The following is a 16,911-nucleotide window of genomic DNA, read 5'->3' on the forward strand; positions in this document are numbered from 1 at the left end:
CTCCTCCACCCTCCCTTCTCAGGTGACTGTGTAAAATCAAATCCCACCAGCAGCCAACTGGGACCTGCAGGCACCCCACATCAGCTATCCTGGCAAGGCTTGTTACTTCCCAGAATCACCAGCAAAGGAAGTCTGGGTTCAGGTCCCAGCAGCCAAATTGGTAGGCAAACCCTGACAAAGCCAGCCCCTTCCATCCCCTAATTAGGGATCTGAACAGGAGTTTGCTTCTCCTACAGTGACAATCTTGGGACCTAGGGAGAGGGTACAGGCCAACTCCTTTCCATACAGGGCTGGGCCTGGGAGTCATGAGAGGAAATTTCCTCCTAACACAGCTATGTGAGCTGAGCTCCCTGTCCCCAGAGGCATGCAAGCCAGTGCCAGGATCTCCCCCAGGTGGAGCTGCTTCTGTGCCTACCACTGCTCTCCCTCTGTGCTGCTCAGAAGTAGGCCCTCTGGGGACTCAAGGCACAAGCAGATGGGCCTCCTTACTCCATCCCCACTGCTCAGATGGGAAACAGGCCTTATGGGGCAGACTGGCCACAGGCCACATGGAGGGCCCCATGGAGCTCTGCATGACAGAGCTGGGGCAAGGCTCCCCCACTCATGAGACTCTACCCACTACACTGTCAGTTTCCTAATCCCAGGAATCCCTGGCCTCCGGCAGGCAGGATAAACAGGGCTTATGCCCTGCTCTGCTCATTTCCAGACAAGGAAACTGAGTCCCTGAGGTCCTTCTCAAACTCCCAGCCCCCTGACCCTGCACCACTTGCCTGGCTCCAGTTTCCCACTTGCCAGCTGGCATTCCTGGTGGGCATCAGGCCTGCGGGGGACCCCTCCTCGGCCACGGTAGGCTCCAGAGGCTGGGCCTCGGGGGCTCTGCTGCTGTCCACAGGACTGTCCTGAGTTGGTATGGGCAGCAGTGCAGGGTTCAGGGGCACCTCAGGGCTAGAGATCTCAGGTTGGTCTGAGGGTCCTGGGTTCAGGACAGGCACCCAAGGCTTGTGCCCTAGGTCAGTAGGCACTACTGGAAGGAAGGTCCCTGGCACTGCCAGAGTCTGCAGGTCCCTTGAGCCTGATCCTGGGGTTGAAAACGTAGGAGTTCCCAGCTCCAGGGGGGTGTCCCTGCTCCAGATCCCTGGCATGGTGGCCATGGGAGGAGGAAGGGGAGGATCCACCCCCACAGTGGGCCATGGCTGTCTGTGCACAGGTCCTAAGTCACCCTCCAGAGCAGGGCCCCAGGCCACAGTTCCTCCTGTCCACAGCTCCACCATGTCAGTGCTAGGAGAGGCATGGGTAGTGTCAATGGAGGGCAATGGGGGTTGCATGGAGCTGGGGCTTTGGGGCAGGTGAGGTGCTCTGTGGCCTGTAGTTTCCTCCTTGTCCTTGGAAATCTCATTGGTCCCGTCCCACCATGGAGGGGGTGGCTGGTTCTGGCTGTCCTCCCCAACTAGGAACTCATTTGGGCTCCCAGGGGCAGTAGGCGTCTTCATATCTTTGACTAAAGCAGGGGATCTGGTCAAGATGGGGATCCCAAGGTCAGGAGCATCTTCCTGAGACAAGAAATTGACCAAGGGATTCCCAGGGTTCTGCTCCAAGGGTGGGGTTGGGGAGTGGCCAGCCTGGCTGGGCCAAGAGCCAGGGGACCAAGCTTCCTGAAACTCCTCTTCCTTGGATCCAGGAGGCTCTGTGATGGGCAAAGGAGAATTGGTAGGAGGCTCAGCAGGAGAGCTCTGGGGTGGGGGCATCCAATCCCCTGTGCCCCCCAGGTCTGGGTTGGACTTCTCAAAGGGCCCATAAGACAGGTCCTCGTGGAAATTAATGAAATTGTAGTCATAGTAGAAGTCATCCACAAACACAGGTCCCGGCAAGTCCAGCTTCAGGTCTTCCTCTTGGATGGCATTGCCCATGCCTGCTGGCTTGGGTGAGGAGGTGGGCAAAGAGCGTGGGGCTGGGTGATGTGGGATGAAGTTAACCTCACTGAAGAGCTCAGGGCTGGAGGAACCACTGCCAGAGCCTTCAGGGCCCAGTGCCTTCAGAGACTGCGGGCAGGGTGGTAGAGAGCAGGTGGCTTCACCTGCTGGTCGCTGGGCCTCATCACAGGGGACACCAGTGTCATTAGTGCAGAGGATACTTCGGTGCTGAGTGCCAACTCCACATGTCACTGAACACTGTAAGGGAAGCCAAAGTGAGGAACTCAGGCTAGGAGAGGGGCATGGCAGGGTGACCTGCCCACTGCCCAATGTAAGAGTGGCAGAGATCTCAGCCAGCCCTCTCTGGCCCTACCCAGCTCAAGACAATGGTTTGTGGCCATGGTTTGTCAGAGGCACCCTGATCCCCCAGGTTTTGGGGGTACAGGCTGTACCCTATAATGCCCAGGCTCCCTCCCACCCAAGTTACCAGACAATAAGTGACCCCAGGCAGGCCATCTGTAGCCAAAGGCCAATGGAGGATCTACAGTGGGCCCCCTCCCATCCCCCTGCTCACCTGAGACCAGTGCCCTACAGCCCAGGTGGCAGGACAGGGCACATGGTGGTTGCATGAGGTTACTGCAGGGGGCTGGGGAAGATGTTCACAGGCAGAAGGTTCCAGAGCCCTCTGTTCATCCAGCCCCACGCTGCGAAGGCAGAGCACAGCCCTGCGGGAGAGGCCTTGAGGCCCACAGGAGTGGGAGCAGAGTTGCCACTCCCCTACCCACCACCTGTTGAGGGGTACACAGTTGTATCAGTGTGGATCAAAGAGATGGTATCAGGCTTGTGAGCAGGGAGGCCCCAGCTAGGCTTCTAAGCCCTTAGGGTCCAGCCAGGATCAGGTCTGAGTTCAGAGGAAGAGTCCCAGGTGGGTGCCCAGCCCTCTTCACTCCTGCCACCCTCCTCCACAGGACCTGAGCAAGGCCAGGGGCTTGAGGAATGGGCAGGGATGTCTAGGCTGGTGCTAGCTGCCCAGGGGCACCCCAGGTCCAAGCTGGGATCAGGCTTCAGCCTTGGAAATAAGCCATGGCCCACCCCCGTCCTCTTCCCTAGGGTTTCAGGGCTCCCTGATATAGGAGTCTGTAGCAGGACCAGAACATCTGGGGAGGGGGCACTAGGCTTACCTGGCAGGGCAGAGTTCCTCGTTACACTTCCTTTGGCGGTCATCAGGCCGACTCAGGGGGTCACAGTGTCCCTCATCCACAAGTCCTGCTTGACGCTCCATGCAGTACACACTCTGCCTCTGCACACCTGGGAGCCACAGGGGTTCAGCCTGTGCCTGGCACTCAGCATGCCCCCAGCCCAAGCTGCCCTGCTCCCAAAGACAAGTCACACCCTCTAGGCCACAAACCTCCCAGAACAAGGGCTCACTGCCCATGTCAGGAGGAAAGCAGGACTCTGTCACCTCCTTCTCACTGTCCTCCCGGACTTCAACCTCACCCCCTCCCCTGAAATCCGCCCAGAAGACGCCCCTGGGGAGGCAGCAGAATGTGAAGTTTAGTGGGCTGGGTGCCCAGCCCCACTGCTTCCTAGACCAGAGGCCTGGGGCAGCTCAAGCAGCCTCTCTGATCCTCAGTGCTCTCGTCTGTGATAGCCTTCAAGTCCTGGGGTGAGGATCATATGTGGCCACATGTGTGCAGACAGCCTGTGCCTGGCACATCCTAAGACTGCAGTGAGGGCTAGCCTCTGGGCCACGGCTATGTCTGCCTCTGTTCTCACCTGAGCCACAGGTGACTGTGCACTTGCTCCAGGGCCCATAGTGCCAGGAGAACTCAGGCGGCAGCACCTCACTCTGGTCATAGGCCTCCCTGTGGATGGTGTACTCATAGCGCACCCCGGGGTTGCTTTCCTGGAACAGTAGCTAGAGCAGGCAGATGGGGGCCCTGTGAGCATCAGGACCTGCCACCAGAATAAGTGTCCTATGGGAGCTCATCCCAGCTACCTCTGTGAACTGGGGTTACACCAGGGGACCATTTTAGAGATGGTGAAACTGCGGTAGAGGCTCTAGCAGTTGGGCCTCTGTGACAGACAGGGTGTTGTCCTGGAGGAGTAAGCCAGGCTCTGTGACAGCCCAGGGCTTACTCCTCCAGGACAACACCCTGCCATGGGAGGCCGAGCCCTGGGGACCCCCACTTTGGCTCCCCCTGCCTGGGTCTTGGGAGGCAGGCACCTGGATCCAGATAGGCTCACTGGTGGGACCTGGGGATGTGAGGTTCTCCCGGTTGCCCATGCGAGCATATGTGAAGGTGGTGCCTGCCACCTCGTAGTCCCCATTCCACTGGATGGTCCAGCCACCGTTGAGGAAGTACTTATCCGGGTCCTCGCTCCGCAGGGCCAGGAAGTTGGCAGCCTCGGCCACCTCCTCGATGAGGATCTCACGAGCACCGGCCGGGATCAGCCCCACATCCACGTAGCCTGTTGGCCAGGGGTTGTGCATGGGTTGTGCCTGGGTAGGAGGGCTGGCTGCCCCCAACCTCCCTCCACTTGCCCCTGCTGCTGCTAAAGATTCTACCATTAGCTTCAGATTCTGAGTTCTAAAAGACTGGGTCACCAAAGCCTCACCAGAGGTCTGCAAATCCTGCTCCCATGGCCCATGGCCCCGGGCCCATGACCTTGGAACCTAAACTGGTCTCATTGTCACAAGGCTGGTTCTAGCTCCGACAATTGGGGCCTACATGATCTGAAGCACCAGAATGCCTGGTCCTTCCTCATGGTACATCCTCCTCATCCCTACACAGCTTGCATTTGTCCTTTTCGTTAAGGAACATCCCCTCGGGACACAGCACTACTCCAAGTACTGTGCCTGTGCATACACAAGGGTAACAACCCTACAACACAGGTACTACTGTTATCTCCACTTTGCATATGAGGAAACCGAGGCACAGGGGGGTTAGGTAGCTTCCACAAGGGTCTGCTGGGATGTGATCAGGCTCCAGTCTGTGCTATAATCAACCAGCTATAGTCTCTGGGATGAAATCTAAGATGTTTGGCCTGGCATTCAAGGACCCAGAGGCAGCCACCTCGCTCCAGGTTCTAGACAGGGCGTGCATTTTCTTGCCTCTGGGATGATCCTCTAATTGGGATGCCTCTCCCCATCTCCTCTGAGTCCTTTAGCATTCAACTCAATTCTACTTCTGAATAGGAAAGCTTCTCTGATGTCCCCAGACCAAGACCTTCCTCTTCAGTGCCCTCTCAGCCCACTGGGCATTGCTACACTACAGCTGTCCCAGTGAAGGTCTAACACCCTGTCAGGCTGTGAGCTCTCCACCTCAGTGTGGCCCTCAGCCATCAGCTTTAAGCAGTGTGTGCAAAACAGACCCCAGGGTGAGGGCTGGTGGAGCAGGACGGCCTTTCAATCTTCATAAAAGAGCAAACTTATGAAAGGACAGAGGGCTACACACAAGCCTGACTGGCCCTGCCTGAGGTCCCTGGGACAGGACGCTTCCCCATGAGGAAAGATATGGACACCTGGGCCGGGAACCCTGACTCCTGCAAGGATCCTGCTCCAGGCAGGCTTGCCATCTCTAGTCTGAGTGGGGACCACAGAAGCCCTGAGGATGAGGAAGAGGCCACCAGCTTAAGAACAAACCCCCTCCCCCAACGGCAGTCCCCACCCATACCCAGTCCCTCAGCCTCCTCGAAGGTCCCGCTCACGGTGTGACAGGTGGAGCCATTGCCATGGCACACACCACAGCGGTCCTCCACAGCACCCGAGTCAATCTCGAAGTCACAGCCCACATTCTGCAACACATGAGAGAGGAGGCCCCTTGTGCTGGGCTGTCAGCCCTCTCTGGTCTCCATCCCCATGGTTCTTCCAGGGTTGAGAGAAGAGAGCTTGGAAGGGGTCAGGAGTCCTTGCTCTGGGCCCTGGCCCACCACAGTTGTGCTGTCTGAGCCTGCACAAACCTCTTCCTGAGCCTTTGTTTCCCAGATGTGGGGAGATCAACCTATCCTTCAAAGGCATATTGTGAGCATGCATGAGCCAAGAGACAGGAAAAGTCACAAAAGGGTGCAGTAAGACAGAGAAGCTGGTAGACCATGGTCTCCCGACCAGTGTGCACAGGGATTTTCCAGAAACAGGATTCACTGTCAAAGGCACTAGTTTAGCACTTCCCTATTGGTCCACCTCTGATGCCCCCTGCTTAGAGGGCAAAAAGCCGGGGTAAGAAGGTAGCTGGGAACATAAGCAGGGAGGAATGGCCACCATGGTTACTAGAAATAAAAACAGGAATTGTTACCAAAGACTGACGGCTAACTTTGCCAGTGCAGAGTCCTGAATGGCACAGGTACCACCTTGTTAACCCTTCCTATTGTAGAGGCCACAATTGCCTGGGCTCATCCAGCCAGGAGCAGTGGAGCTTTTGCCTAGGCTCTGTGCCATGCAGGCATGCCAGGACAGTGGTGGGCAGCCAGCGGGATGAGGTGGGAAGGTGGCAGTGCAGAGGCTGGGAGTGTGAGGTCATTAGGGGGCAGAGGCTGGATGCCCAATGGTACAGCCTGGGAAGAGTAGCCGGAGAGGGGCCAGGAAAGACCCAGAGAAGGACCTGGTGCCCGCCAGTGGGGCTGGGGACAGGTGGTCCTGGGAGACCCTCCTGCTATCCAGGCACACCTTGCAGATGCCGTTGATGCAGAGGTCACGGCTGGCCTGGCCCTGGTAGCAGGGAGTGCCATCAACCACAGCGTCCCGCAGCTTCTCAGCAAAGTACTCGTTCGAGGGCCGGCAATGCAGTTCACAGGGGTTCACTGGGGGCCCAAGTAGAGGACTCATCAGGAACAGCCAAGGCAGGTGTTATGGAGGCCACCAGAAAGACCCCTCTGCAACACACATCAGTGGCAGGCCAGGGGCTCTGAGCAGCACCAACATGCTAGAGGCTCTGGCTTGGCTGGCAGTTATCCGCACAGCTGCAGGCTGAGGAGCTAGGAGTGAGTGGCAGCCCCAAGGGAGGAGGAGCTGAGGGCTTAACAACTGGGCCTCCTGTCTGTATCAACGGGTAACCTTGGACCCACGTGTCTCCAGCCCTTTGGACCTCAGTGTCCCCACGGGCGGCAGGACTCACCGTCATTGATCACAGGCACCCATGTGTGCAGCTGACCCTTGTACAGCATAGCGTCAAAGTGGCTGCACTGGATGTGGCGGAAGGAGGGGCGGCCGGGGGGACAGGCCTGAAGGTTGCAGAGCCGGAAGCGCTTCCGCTCACCCACACAGTACTTGCCCTTGTATCTGGGCCTATGGGGAGAGCCAGGGAAGGAGCCACATGAGTACACCACCAGTGTCTGCTATGGAGCTAGATCTGTAACCCCCAACTCCACCACCCGTCTTTGCTCATGCTGCGCTACCCTCTCGAGCTGACCACCCTCTGGCCCAGATACATGCTCTCTGTTTGTAAGGAACTAAAGGAAGGCAGCAGCAAGAAACCTGGGTTCTGTCCCCAACCTGCTACGGACAAATGTTCTGCTATCCTCCAGGTTGCCTCAGAGGGCTGCTGAGAGGCTGGGACACACAGTGGACATGACTGACACCAGCCCATGAGGCCCAGCATGCAGACTTGCACCTGGTGGCAATATCCTGGGCTGGGTCAAAAGGAAGTCCCAGGAGCCCACCCAGCCAGAAGGCTGCCAGAGCACAGCACCTGAACTCCACCCCCATCTAGGCTAGGGTGACCAGCCCCACCTGGCTCAGCCAAGGCCAGGACATGAGAAGGAGTTACAGGCCACAGCCCTGGGCAGGCACAAACCTGGGGCTGGCTCTGACTCTCAGGTGACCCCACTGAAGTGGCTCATTCAGAGAAGCCAGCAGTCCCTTGGTGTGCGGGCCTCTGTGTCTCACTAAATTTTCATATTGACTCTGTTAGATGGAGAAACTGAGCCCGGGAGGGTGGTCACCCACCCAGGACACACAGCCATCCCTTCAGTGCTGCCCAATTCTTCCAGCTGCCCCAATCTCACTGCACACCATGTCATACGTCTGATGTCACTGAGCAGCACCTGCTGAGAACTTGCTAGTTCATCCCAGGGTCAAACGCCTTCCCTGTATTATCTGCCTTTACCCCTGCCAGCAACTTCATGAGGTAGACACTGTCATCACCCCATTATATAGCCAAGGAAACAGGCCCAGAGAATGGTCAGGGAAGACCCCTGTATGAGGGGTCAAGGGGATTTGAACCTGATCCTTTAAGGCCCAGGGTTTAAGCACTAACCACTGCCCTCTCCTGCTTCCTTCCAGCCAGCTGTTGCTGTGCTGTGTGGCTTCTGATGAGTGTCTCCAGTTTCTAGGCCTCAGTGTTTCCTTCTCTGCAATGTTGTCACTCCCTGAAGTGATTCAAGGTGACTTAGATGCTCTTGACTTGGCCAATACAGGAACAATAAATAGTGAGAGCTAGAGGCTCAATTCCCTGCAATCTGCTGATTTTGCTTAGGTGCTTCACTCCCACCCTGGGCCCAGTACTCACGTGGGCTGTGTGCATTGCCGCTCAGCGCTCTGCACACCCATGCCACAGCTCCGTGAGCAGACAGACCAGGCGCTCCAGCCGGACCAGCCACCATCCACAGCCTTGGGCCGGAAGCTCATGGGGACACACTCCCCATTGAGACACCACTACAGAGACACATGGAGGCAGAGCAACCCACCCCACCCGTCAGTCATCCTCACCCTAGTGAGAAGGAGGTGGGTGGGAAGATCTCGAAAGGCACAGAGAGATGGAAGGCATGAGAGAGGCCCTTACAGCCACCCACAACCCAGGCCCCATGGTGAAGCAGTAGGGAATAAAACAGAGCCCAGGGGTTGATTCTGAGCTGCAGATGCCTTGGAAAATCATCCAGACCTTCCCCGATACCTGTTTTGTAGATGGGAAAATGGGCCCGAAAGGGCTGGGGTCTGCTAAGGGCACAAGTGAGACTAAGTTAAGCCTGATGCCAAAGCACAGGCAGCAGGAGGTGGGCCTCCCCGCAGCACGCCCCACAATCAGGGCCAGCAGCTTCTCCTACCTTGTTTTCCCCACACCTGGTGCCGTCCACAGCTGCATCCAGCTTAGAGTGACAGGTGGTCCCCACAGAGCACCAGAGAGTGTGGCAGACATTCTGCAAGGAGGAGACATGGGCCATACCCTCACCAGCTCCCCAGTGCCTTCACCCATGCTACCCCCTCAGGTCCCCAAGGGTCCCCTGGGCACCCCTTTGTAGAGCTGGTGTGTCATAGAGGTCTGCAGATGTGATAACCCCCAGAGGTGTCCTCTTGCTCCACCTTCCCCCATTCCCCCTCAACCATGAGGAGACATGGGGTCCCTATATGGAGACCTCCAGGCTGAAGTTTGCTGCTCAGAGCAGTCTCCAACTGTTTACACCACTCCCAGCCCCAGCCCACTCCTCTGAACAGACTCCCATTAGAAGTCACAGGGTCTCAGTCACATGCTTCTGGCTACAACTTCCTGCAATCTTCCCCAGGACCCCCAAGTATAGTTTTGTTTGTCTCTCTTATGAGCCAGGGACACTGAGCAACTTACCCATGGTCCTATAGCTGGTAAATGGTTAACCCCAAATCCAGTCCTGGGTCTGTGGCCCACCTAACCCCAAGGCCTCTCTCGCAAGTAGGTCACTTTATGTCTCACTGCACCAAATGGGGGCTGAGCCAGGCCAGGCAGGGTTTCTCCCAGGCTGGCATCTGCAGACTGGTGAGGGCTGTCCCCTAAGTCCTACTGCCATCCCCCATTCCCACACCTGGCCCACACTCACATCCATGCCATCACAGAAAGCAGAGTAGGCCCCATATTGAAGACGGCACTGGTGGTTCACATCATAGAGGACACCAGGTGGCACTGAGGGGAAGTTGACGACATCATCGGCAGGAGGGTCGTCCAGGCACAGGCCCCACCCACGACTGTAGAGATAGAACAGGAAGATGAGGTGAGGGGCTACCTGTGCCATTAGAGAGGCCTCAGTGGGGCTGGAAGGGCAGGTGAGGTGGAAATTGGCATAGCAAACTTGTAGACCCTATAGAAACACAACAGGCTCCCCATGTGGCTCAGCCGATCCCCCAGTGATGGGCCTAGCACAACAGCCCTCCAGACCCCTGTCATCTCCCAGGGACTCCAGCCAGCTGAGCTGCCCCCCACCCAAGGCCAGGCCTGGGCACAGCTATTGTCGCACTGCACTCCAGCTCTGCTGGTGCAGGCCCTCTTCCAGGTGTCGTACAGGTGCTCTTCCCTCAAAGGCCTGGATCTGCAAGCCGTTTGCATGGCCTGGTTCTGACTTCCTGCAGCCTCAGCCCCTGGCCCTGACCCTGGAGCCAGGCTGGACAAGGTCTGGAGAACATCACATCACAGTTGTCACAACAGAGGGCCTCTAAGGACCCCACCCCAGGCAAAGACCTAGGTCATCTGTGGAAGGCCAGGTCTAGGAAGTAGCCCTCCACCTCCTCTCTCTCTGAGAGAGAGCCCAGAGGCTGTCCTGCCCACCTCCCCACTCCACCAGGACTGGCCTCCTTGCCTCTATTTCTCCCTATGGGTCTTTGCCTTCCTCCAGCCATCATTACCTGGCAGCAGAAGAGGGACTGGCAGACCCGAGCAGGCACAGCCTATGTATGTCAAGAACTCCAGCAGATATGGTCAGAAGGTGTGGCAGCCCAGACACACCAGCAGACAGGAGCACACTGAGGCACAGGGGCCCTGAGGAGGACATCCCAGGCCTGGCTCAGCTGCCTTTGCCCCTCCTCACTCTGTGTGCCCCTTGTGCACAACTAGATTGCCCCTAAGGGCCAGTGGCCATCCTGCAGCCTCAGCTGGGCCCTGGGCATGAATACACTGACCCAATAACCCCACTTCTGGGCTCCCTGCTGTCCTGGAGGATCAAGAGGAAATGCCCCGGGGCCTTCTGGAGACAGCAGAAGCTAGGAGAAATGTGCCAGGCTATCAGGGATGGAGCTGGCTCAGGCAGCAAGGACTTGGACAGAGGCAATAGACAAGGCAGGGCCTGCAGGATGGGGGCCTTGGCCAGGCAGGAAGCAGGAGCAGAAACCTTCCAATTTTCCGGCCTGGGAGGCTAAGGTGTCAGGTGTCAGGCTAGGGAGCCAAAATGAGCAGAGAGTGCTAGTTGGGATGGGCAGTGTCAGGGGTCACCAGACTAAGAGCAGAGGTGGTAGATCCTGGGGTCTGGCAGGAAGATAGGAGATACCTCAGGATATGGAGAGGCTGGCAGAAGATGACAGGATGGAGAAACAGGGCCATTGCCACCACTGAAGGTGTGGAGAGAGGCTTAGAGGGTGGCTGGAATACTGGAGTTTATTTTTCAGAGGTAGAGGCCAGGTAGCTGTGAGACCTGGTGTGGGTGGGTGGTCTGTGTGGAGTCCTGGCTGGTGACAGGGCCCTGACCCACCTAGAGCTGCAGAGAACTCAGTGGTAAACCCTGATGAGGGCCCTGGGGGTGTTCCTGGAACCAATGGATTCCTCTAACATGGGCATGGCAAATGAGCTGCTGTTGGACACACCCTGTGCCCTGATGACTACATGCCAGGCTGGCCCTGGGTACATGGCTTGTGCCCTCACATTGCCCTTCTCAGAGCATCCTAGGCAGAAGGCCACTGTCCTTACACACACAGAGCTCAGAATGGTCTGTCACCTGCCCTGGGTCAAGGATCCAAAGCCCAAGCTGCCAGTGCCCACTCACTGTACCCACTCACTGTGTTGCCCCCGAGATAGGGCTCCTCACAGACGACCCCTGAGCCTAGCCTCAAATACTTTACCCCAGAAACAAGTTCAAAACCATGCAGCTGAGGCCTGGCAGAGAGAAAGTGTCCCCAAGTGCTTGCTGTGGCTCAGAGCTCCCTGGGCCTGCATGCTGGAGCAGTGTCAGCTGGAGGGACTGGGGCCAGCCTGGCCCTGGGGCCCCTCTTTCCCTCTAGTATACTGTGACAAATGGATGTGGACTAGGGCACTTATCTGACCCTGTGGGGCATGAGGCACCCCTCACAGGACTCACTTCCCGATTCAGGGCCACAGCCGGCCCTTGGGACTGTTTGGGGAGTCAGAAATCCGAGTTCTGCTCTCTGCCCAGCTGTGGATGCTGTGTGGACTTAGGCTCCCCTGTACCCTCTTCGGGCCTCACGTCCTCATCTACAAGAGGCTAATCCCAAGCTACAGAAGAACAAATAGCAATGTCGACTTGGGAAGTTACAGGGATGGCCAGGAGCCGGCCCTTCCCTCCTCTGACGGGCCCACTGCCAGGTTCCTCAACACTGCGGACTCACCCCCAGATCCCCACGCCCATCAGCCCTTCCCCTCCAGGCCCCTCCTTGTGCTAATTATAGCCGGGCTAGCAGCCCCTGAACAGGGGCCAATAAGTGACTTCTGGAAGGAAGCCTCACTTTCACCTGAGATTGCCAAGAGCTGCCTACCACCTGTGGGACCTCCTGTGCATTCATTCTCTCCCCTTACCATCCCCAGGTTCTGGTCACAAAGCCACTGGACAGTGGGCATCATGGATGAAGTGAAGGGCCCACCCATGACTGGTCCTCTCTCTCCCTGCAGCAACCCTGGCTTTGAGGGCAGGGATGAACAGAGCCTCCCCTCACTGACCTCCAGTTCAAGTAGAGGCTCGTGAACACCATGACCTCTGTGCTGACTTGCGGAGCCCATGGCTCCCACGGGCCTGCTACTGGTGACTAGAGCAACTACCTATTGACCCCAGGGTCCCTCAAAACTCTTCTCAGTTCAAAATGACTCTTGGGGTTCCTCAGGTCAGCTGCTTTGGATTGGCTCCAAAAATCTCCCAGACCCACTGCCAGTCCCAGAAGACTCTTCAGCACACGCCAGGCCCCCATGTCCCTGACCACAGCCGGGGCCCTGCCTTCTACCAAGAGCTTCCTCCTTCCTCATTGACTTTGACTTTTAGTGGGCAGCTCCAGAAGCCTTCTCAGAAATCTATCCCTGACCCCAGGAGAGGTGGGTGTCCCCCTTTGCTTTCAGACTAGCCCCACAGGGCTGTCTGCCACAGCAATAATCACCTCAAATTATCATCTGTCTGCCTCCCCCAGATGGCGAGGGCCTGTGCCTAGACACCAGTTCGTCTCCTTCACCACTGTCCCCCCAGGGCTTTACATACACAGGTCTGTGGACACAGCAAGGGTGAGAGTCTGGATTCAGTTCTGTCTGGGTCTAAGTGGCCTGGTAAACAGATATCTGCAGAGAACCGGGGGATGTCGTCATCAAGTCCCACAGGGAGAGTGAATGGTCTGCATGTGCCTCTGAGAACGTCCCCAAGCCCTGCAAACACTGCTTGCCCTTGCATTTGGCACCTTTTATGAATCTCACTCATTGGGGTGGAGCCTGTCTCCTGTCCCACCCTCAGCAAAGAAACCCAAGGCTGGGAGCTGGGAAACAGATGCCACGGCCCGTTTTGGTGTCCACATCTTCCACTTTCTTCTCAGATACCCCTGCTGCCTTACCAGATGGGAAGGTGAAGATATGAGCTGACCTCGGGGAGATGCCATTCTTCCTCTCCAGCACCCCCTACTCAGTGGAGCACGCAGCTCTGTCTTCAGCCTCTGCCCTGCTCTTCCCAGTGTCAAGGCTCTGGCAGGGCCTGCTTGGCGCAGGCTCTCCTCCCACCCTCACCCCAGGCCCGGGGCCAAGTCCCTCATACATTCCAGCAACTGAATGAGGACAGAGACTTGCCTGTCTGTCCCAGAGCCAGGGTGCTGGGTGGCACCCTGGGTGGGGCAGCTGGGAACAAGCCTGGGGGGTATTTCAGAGGTGCCTACTATTCTGATTTCCCACCGTTCTCTCATTCTCTGCTCTGCTCCGCAGAGGGGGACACCCTCCTCTCCATCCCTAGGCCATTTCCCTAGCTCAAGTCCATGTGATACACTACTTGGTAATAGGGAGAAAGTAATCATAGCTGTTACCACTATTGACTGTTGACCATGTGGTAGGCACTGTGCTAAACGCTACATGTGTTTTTTCATTTAATCCTGATAGCAAATGCATAACCCAGACACATCATCATCCCCATGTTTGAGGCTTAAAGGATACTGTAACTTGTCTGCTCACACGGGAGGAAGCCTGGGCCAGAGTCCAGGTTCTAAAACACCCAACTACATTTTTCTCTGCTTCCAATCCCACTCCTCATTCTAGTAGGCCCTCCTCCATGGGAAGCCAGCATCCATGCTTCTACAGTCCTAATGGGTCTGGTCACATTCCTGCTGAAAACCCACAGTGGAGAGAGCCTTCTGGAGAAATGTGGCACATCGGGCGACAGATTTATCTCTGCCTCCTTCCAAAGTCCACAGTAACATTTAGAGAATAAACAAGACATAAATCTACACAGGCAGAGGATATGGGAGAAGTGATGATGGCAAATAAAAGATGTCAACAAAATTCTGAAACCAGGAAGCACATGGTCAGGCAATGGCTAACTTAACAATGAGAGAGGCTGCAGGTGGTTGCAGGGAGAAACCACAGAGAAGCAACACCTGGACAGCTCAGCATTTGAGGTCCCAGGGGCCAGTAGGACTAGGGATGGAAGCCCAGTTCAAAGTCTTTAAAAACTAATTGGACCTTTATTCCCTCCCCACCCTTGGGTGACTAAGTGACTGTCACCAACTTGCCCTAGGGTCTGGGGTCACTCTCTGAAAAGGGTGAACTAGGAAGCTCTGGTCCAGGAATGCCAGACACAGATGAAGGTCCAATGCAGGGTCCTACAGGGAAAGGGGACAAGTAATAGTCCACACCATAAAAGGTGAGACACCCTACAAGTCCCTTGCCTTTTTGGATGCCAGAATGCTGCTGCTGGACTTAACACTCTCCCAGGAAAAGACTAGAAGATTCTTCTCTGGAGGCACTAAATCACTCAGGAAAAAAAAAAATGACCTTAGATACTGACACTTGAGGATTTCCCAAAGAGACAGTTCCATCTCAATCAATCTGTCATGAGTGACAGGAAAGAGACCTGGCCAAGTCCGCAGACCTCCCAACTGGTATCTCTGTCTCCTTCCATGTATGAAATACAGCCAACATGTTTAGAGAACACCTTTAACATGAAAGGAAGATTTTTTTTTAAATAACCCAAAGAAAAGAAAAGTATTTCAGGAAGAATAAAAAGAAAAATCCATGTTACTGTAATCACCTCAGAAAGATAAGATATTGTAATTATGAAATAAGAACAGGATAATAAAAGAAATATTTAGTGAATATGAAAGATCAGAGGGTTGGAAATATAGCTCAGTTGGTAGAGTGCTTGTCTCGCATGTACAAGGCCCTGGGTTCAATCCCCAGCACTATGCACACAGTGAAAAAGAAGAAAGAAAGAAAGAAAGAAAGAAAGAAAGAAAGAAAGAAAGAAAGAAAGAAAGAAAGAAAGAAAGAAAGAAAGAAAGAAAGAAAGAAAGAAAGAAAGAAAGAAAGAAAGAAAGGAAGGAAGGAAGGAAGGAAGGAAGGAAGGAAGGAAGGAAGGAAGGAAGGAAGGAAGGAAGGAAGGAAGGAAGGAAGGAAGGAAGGAAGGAAGAAAGGAAAAGAAAAAGAAAGAAAGTTCAGGAAATGAAAAGCACAATAGAAAAATATTTTTTAAAAAACTAACAAGGATTGTAAGTATTTTAATAGAAGAATAAATTTCCGCTTCCCAGAAAATAGGAAGATATCAGGGGGAAAGTTTAAAAATTAGAAAGTAAGAGAGAAAAGCTGAATATGAAGGATTCCAGAAAGAAAAAACAGAGGAGAGATGATTACCAAGTAAATAATACAAGAACATTTTCAAGAACTAAAGGACATGAGTTTCTAGATTAAGAGGGTCCACTGAGTGCCCAAAAATAAAAATAAACCAAGGGACATAGTTGTGAAATTTAAAATCACCAAAAAAGAGAAAGAGACAGAGAACCCTAAAAGCTTCCAGACTTCCTGAAAGGTCATATTCAAAAGCTTGGGAATCAGAAGGCTCCCCAAAGCAGGGCTGCAAAATTAGAAGACAATGAGAAACACCTTCTACACGCTGAGGGAGAGTGACTTCTAACCTAGAAGCTGATATCCAATCAAACTATCAAGCAGATGAGAGGGAAGAATAAAGACACTTTGAGATGGGCAAACCATTTACCTCTATACACCCTTTTTTAGAAAGCTGCTTGAGGATGTGCTTCACCAAAACAAACATAAAATCAAAAGGTAACTTCTCCCACTCTCAAAAAGTAGTATGGGATCCAGGAAAAAGGAAAACTTTACATGGCAATTTTAGGTCAGGCCTAAAAAAGCATTCAGTCTAGACTGGAAGACAGAGGGAAACTGGGGAGAAGGTCTAAGCAACAAGGGAACTTTTATCTGGTAGGGATTATCTTCTGGAAAACTGCACTCAGGCATTTTGTAGAACTATTAGAGGATGTGGAAAGCAAAGAAAATGAGGCAAAAAAGAAAAATTACTTGTTCTTAAAAAGAAATGTCATCTTGTTACAACACTTAGTTTAAAAAAATTACATAGTTATTATTATGAACAAGGACTTAATTAAAATATGTTATCACTATAGTGGGAGAGGTGGGGGGAGCATATGTGTGTGTGCAGGAAATGATGCAAGAGGACGAAATCCCAACCCTCCAGATAATATCTTTAAAAAAATTGAGAAATATCAGTCTAGAAATGCTTTTTGGAAATATGAAAGTAAATTCAGAAAAAAAAGCTAGAAGAGTCAACACTGAAAGTGGTTGTTTAGAGAAAAAATAGTGGGGGTGGAGAGGGGTGGACAGATGAGTTAAGGCTCTACTGTTGCCATCTTGAATTCTCAGTGTCTCTAAACTTGAGCTTTGTAAGCAAGATCATGCACAGGAGCATGTGCATGAGCAGAGGAGACATGCACCAGTGTCTGCGTCCATCATTCCTTGCCACCCCATTTGCATTGAGCATTTGCTTTGCTCATGAGCACAGTATCCCAGGAGACCCACAATGTATAGAGGTTCTGTGAGCTGCAAAACCCAGA

The 16,911-nt window shown here is 54.3% G+C and overlaps 1 protein-coding gene across 1 annotated transcript in view; it reads right to left on the minus strand.

Moving 5' to 3' along the window:
- Adamts7 (ADAM metallopeptidase with thrombospondin type 1 motif 7) overlaps nt 1-16,911 on the minus strand; it is a 45,989-nt gene that overhangs the window by 5,383 nt on the left and 23,695 nt on the right. The window contains exons 9-19 of the mRNA XM_026400521.2: nt 9,696-9,840; nt 8,952-9,044; nt 8,417-8,562; nt 7,025-7,194; nt 6,577-6,710; nt 5,588-5,708; nt 4,138-4,382; nt 3,687-3,828; nt 3,092-3,218; nt 2,485-2,698; nt 771-2,168 (exon numbers count right to left, since the gene is read on the minus strand). Of these exons, the coding sequence (XP_026256306.2) occupies nt 771-2,168; nt 2,485-2,698; nt 3,092-3,218; nt 3,687-3,828; nt 4,138-4,382; nt 5,588-5,708; nt 6,577-6,710; nt 7,025-7,194; nt 8,417-8,562; nt 8,952-9,044; nt 9,696-9,840 (2,935 nt within the window). The remainder of the gene's footprint in view (nt 1-770; nt 2,169-2,484; nt 2,699-3,091; nt 3,219-3,686; nt 3,829-4,137; nt 4,383-5,587; nt 5,709-6,576; nt 6,711-7,024; nt 7,195-8,416; nt 8,563-8,951; nt 9,045-9,695; nt 9,841-16,911) is intronic.

This window comes from Urocitellus parryii, chromosome 6 (genome assembly GCF_045843805.1).
Source record: "Urocitellus parryii isolate mUroPar1 chromosome 6, mUroPar1.hap1, whole genome shotgun sequence".
Taxonomy (NCBI): domain Eukaryota; kingdom Metazoa; phylum Chordata; class Mammalia; order Rodentia; family Sciuridae; genus Urocitellus; species Urocitellus parryii.